Genomic DNA, 4,062 nt, shown 5'->3' on the forward strand with positions numbered 1-4,062 from the left:
CACACACACACACACACACACACACACACCTGTAGTCTCAGATCTACCTGTTCTGAGCAGGACCTCTGGTGCGATGTAGTTGGGTGTTCCCACCAGTGAGTGGGCCAGACAGCGCTGGTGCTGCCGGGCCTTCCTCCTCTCCAGAGGCTTCAGACGCTCTGAGCAGCGACAGTTGGCCTGGTCCTCCCAGTCCTTACTGAAGTCCATGCTGTCCTGCCTCACGTGGTCCCCTGCAGGACCACCCAGCACAGGGGGTTCAATTCAGTTCTTAAAGGCATCAGTATAAAATAACAGTTTTATATTATTTAAATGACTGCAGTGTGCAAACCTCAGAAACATTACAGTTATTTATTTATTTATTATTACTTTAAAGGATTAGAAATAAACAACCTTACTTTTTAGCATTTTATTTTAAATGGTGCAGTGTTCATTTATTTTAGACCTGACAGATTCATTTTATTTATACTGATTTGGCTTTAATGGTAATTTATTTTGAAGTTGTGCACCGTGCTGACCCCAGTGTTTACATGAACTCTTTTCAGTCAGTTCATCTAACGTCTGCTGCTGCAGACAGAGGCTGGCCCCACAGAGCCTGTCACTAACAGTAGCTGGCCCCACAGAGCCTGTCACTAACAGTAGCTGGCCCCACAGAGCCTGTCACTAACAGTAGCTGGCCCCACAGAGCCTGTCACTAACAGTAGCTGGCCCCACAGAGCCTGTCACTAACAGTAGCTGGCCCCACAGAGCCTGTCACTAACTCACCACTCTGGTAATACTTGGAGTCGTGGGTCCAGCGGAAGCCGGTGCAGAGCCCGAAGTCGGTCAGCTTGATGTGTCCATCTCGATCGATCAGGATGTTGTCAGGCTTGATGTCTCGGTGGATGAAGCCCATCTTGTGGACACTCTCCACAGCACAGGTGAGCTCAGCGATGTAAAACTGGGCCAGCTCTTCTTTAAAGATGCCCAGGCGAATGAGCAGGCTCATCATGTCCCCTCCAGGAATGTACTCCATGACAAAGTACAGGTTGTCCTTATCCTGGAAGGAGTAGTAGAGGCGTACCACCCACTCGTTGTCAGCCTCAGCCAGGATGTCCCGCTCAGCCTTCACGTGGGCCACCTGGTTCCTCAGCAGCACGTCCTTCTTACGCAGCGTCTTCATGGCGTACAGCGAGCCCGTGTCCTCCTTCCTGGCCAGGCACACCTCACCGAAGGCTCCGATGCCCAGGGTTTTGATCCGTTTGAACATGGATTTCTCCATTTTGGCACGCTTCAGACGGATGTAGTTGGATTCCTTCTGACAGAGCATCATACGCATCTGCTCCTGGGCCTCAGAGGATAACCCAACCTGCACAGGTCAGAATCAGGCACAGACACACAACAATTAGTCCAGTTCTTTCATTAGTGTCAAGTATTAGGCTCACACAGAAAAATAGAGCTATGAAAGATCAGAAAACACTTTTTTTAACAATAAAACTGACTCTTTCTGCCAATATTTACACTTTAATCTGCACGTTTACTATTTAAATTAAAAGTTTTCATTTATCCGTTGTGTCTGACCCCAGCACTCCACTTTACATTAGACATGGATGATTATTTTATTTTTATTTGATTCTCCAAAAACAGGAAACTGCTCCATTAATTTATTTCTATTGTCATGGCAACTCAACACTGTCCTGTGTTTAAGTTCCTCACAACACACCTGGAGCTAACAGCAGCAGAAACCCCAGGAAGTAGTCTGAATCATCACCAGCTATGTTTACATGCACAAAATGTTTTAATTGGATTGAAATGTATTCAGATTAAATAATCTGAATGTACTGTTTACATGGATATAATCCAATCATGAAAAGTGTTTACAAGCACCAGAGTTTTATTCAGAATAAAAGTCCAGACATGTGCAGTGTTGTAAACGTTCAGCTCTACTTCCTGTTACAAACGTAAACAAAGCTCCTCTGTGCCTCAGGACGACCCGTGTCAGCTTTTAATAACGGTAGAGACGCCGTTACTCCTCGGTTCAGCTGCAGCCTGCAGATGAAGCAATACGTGTTTTTATTTTTATTTTTTGCGAAGCAACGTCTGCTGTTTGCCTCCTTTTTCATCTGTTAAGAGAGCGAGGAGGAAAAGTTCTGCACGGTGCAGCGCAGCTGGAGCGCTGCTGTCCCACCGGGTGAATGAAAGTCWGCAGACATGTGAACACAGGTGTCAGAATAAGATGATCAGATTAAATGTTTCCATGAACCTCAGTCTGTGAGACAGAGCAACATGCATGTTCATCAGCATGCTTTCATCAATGCAGTAAAAATACAAATACTGAACTGGACAGCAGAAATACTTTTACCTTTTAGGGAAGCTGTTAGTGACAGCAGTGAAGAAAAGAGAAAGAACAGCTAAGAAGACAATAAAACAAGAGATGAGAGGTACAGCAGTGTAAAAAGATGAAACAGGAAGGTTCTTTCATGCTCTCACCCTCTGCATCTCACACTCCAGCTGCTTCCTCCTGCGGATCCTCTGCTGGTGGTTCTTCAGGATGTTCTCCACATGTTGCTCCATGAAGAACTTGAAGGCCTGAGGGGAGTATAAGTTGACTCGACCGGACTCTCCTCTCCGCTCCTCGTCTTTCTTGTTGCGTCGAACAGGAACAGGTGATGTTGTGATCAGTTTCCTGTCCTTCTCTGGTGCTGTGGAGCTGTCAGGAGCCTCTGAAGGGTTCTCCCTCAGGAGGTCACTGCTGCTGCTGGTTTCCTCCTCTGCAGCCTCCTCTCTGCCTGCACCAGGCTTACTGCTGGTTGCAGCTTCGTATGCTGGGGGGCCGGGGGCGGCCTGCTGCTGCAGCAGGTGTTTGGGGTAGGGTGGAGGCGGGCCTTGGTAGCTGGGAGCCTCTGCAGTGATCTGAGCAGATGGAGGCGGGGCCTCAGGGTAGGCAGGCACAGCCGGGGATGCTGTGAGCATCCAGGGAGGGTGTGTGGGAGCGACAGCAGTGAGCAGTTCAGGTTTCTGGACACGCGTGCTCTTGACCGGCTGCAGGACCGGAGCCTGGGTCACAGCAGTGACCGTGGTGGCAGAGGGCTGTGAGCCGGCTGCAGTCCTGACACTCTGCTGCTGCTGGTTGTTGTTGTTGTTGAACGAGTTGGAGCGCACCACCATGTTGTGCTGCCACGACGGGGACAGGTCCTGGTTGCTGCTGGTCCCACATGAAGACTGGGACTGATTGGAGGCCAGAGGAGTCTGGGACCAGGACTGAGACAGAGCCAGGTTGAACATGTCCAGGTTGTGACTGTTGCGGTTTGGAACCAGCATGTTGCCTCCGTTCAGATAAGAAGGAGAGGAGGCCTGCTGCTCCGTGGGACTGAGCCGGCTGCTCTGGGTCACAGGGTAAGGAGGAGGGGGCTGTCTGCTGCCCCCCTGCAGGTAATCCTGCTGAGGAGAACCGTTCTGAGACCAGCTGGAAGGGAAGGTGAATTTACTCCCACCAGAACTTTGCATGATGATGGGCTGGTGGGCTCCAGGTCCTGGACTGATCCCACGCTGACTCTGAGGGGGTGGGTTTGGGTACCCATCAGGCCGAGCTCCCTGAGGAACAGGAGAACAGCGTGGGCCCAGAAAGTCCAGATTTCCAGAGAAGCGCTTGTTTGATGGGTTGTTGTCCCAGGAGGGAGCAGGAGGTCCGGAGCCACGGCCTGGAGGAGGTGTAACGCTACGTATCTGAGGAGGCAGGGGAGGGTTCAACCTCTGACCAGGACCAGGACCAGGACCAGGGAGGCCCTGTGGGTAGACTGGGCCTGGTCCAGGACTGTCTGAGCGGTACATCAGTCCCTCTGCCATCAGAGGGCCGAGTCTGGGAGCCAGAGACTCCTTAGATCCCTTCCAGCTGGACCTCCTGAGTACCACCTGCTGCAGGTGAGAGGGTCCTACACAAACACAACACACAGTGTGAGAGGGTCCTACACAAACACAGTGTGAGAGGGTCCTACACAAACACAACACACAGTGTGAGAGGGTCCTACACAAACACAGCACACAGTGTGAGAGGGTCCTACACAAACACAACACACAGTGTGAGAG

General features: G+C 50.7%; 1 protein-coding gene across 1 annotated transcript in view; it reads right to left on the bottom strand.

Annotated features, from left to right (window-relative positions):
- lats1 (large tumor suppressor kinase 1) overlaps window positions 1-4,062 on the bottom strand; it is a 19,250-nt gene that overhangs the window by 4,876 nt on the left and 10,312 nt on the right. The window contains exons 4-6 of the mRNA XM_014031549.1: window positions 2,467-3,908; window positions 763-1,345; window positions 48-230 (exon numbers count right to left, since the gene is read on the bottom strand). Of these exons, the coding sequence (XP_013887003.1) occupies window positions 48-230; window positions 763-1,345; window positions 2,467-3,908 (2,208 nt within the window). The remainder of the gene's footprint in view (window positions 1-47; window positions 231-762; window positions 1,346-2,466; window positions 3,909-4,062) is intronic.

The sequence above is a fragment of the Austrofundulus limnaeus genome, unplaced genomic scaffold, assembly GCF_001266775.1.
Source record: "Austrofundulus limnaeus strain Quisiro unplaced genomic scaffold, Austrofundulus_limnaeus-1.0 Scaffold1269, whole genome shotgun sequence".
Taxonomy (NCBI): Eukaryota; Metazoa; Chordata; class Actinopteri; order Cyprinodontiformes; family Rivulidae; genus Austrofundulus; species Austrofundulus limnaeus.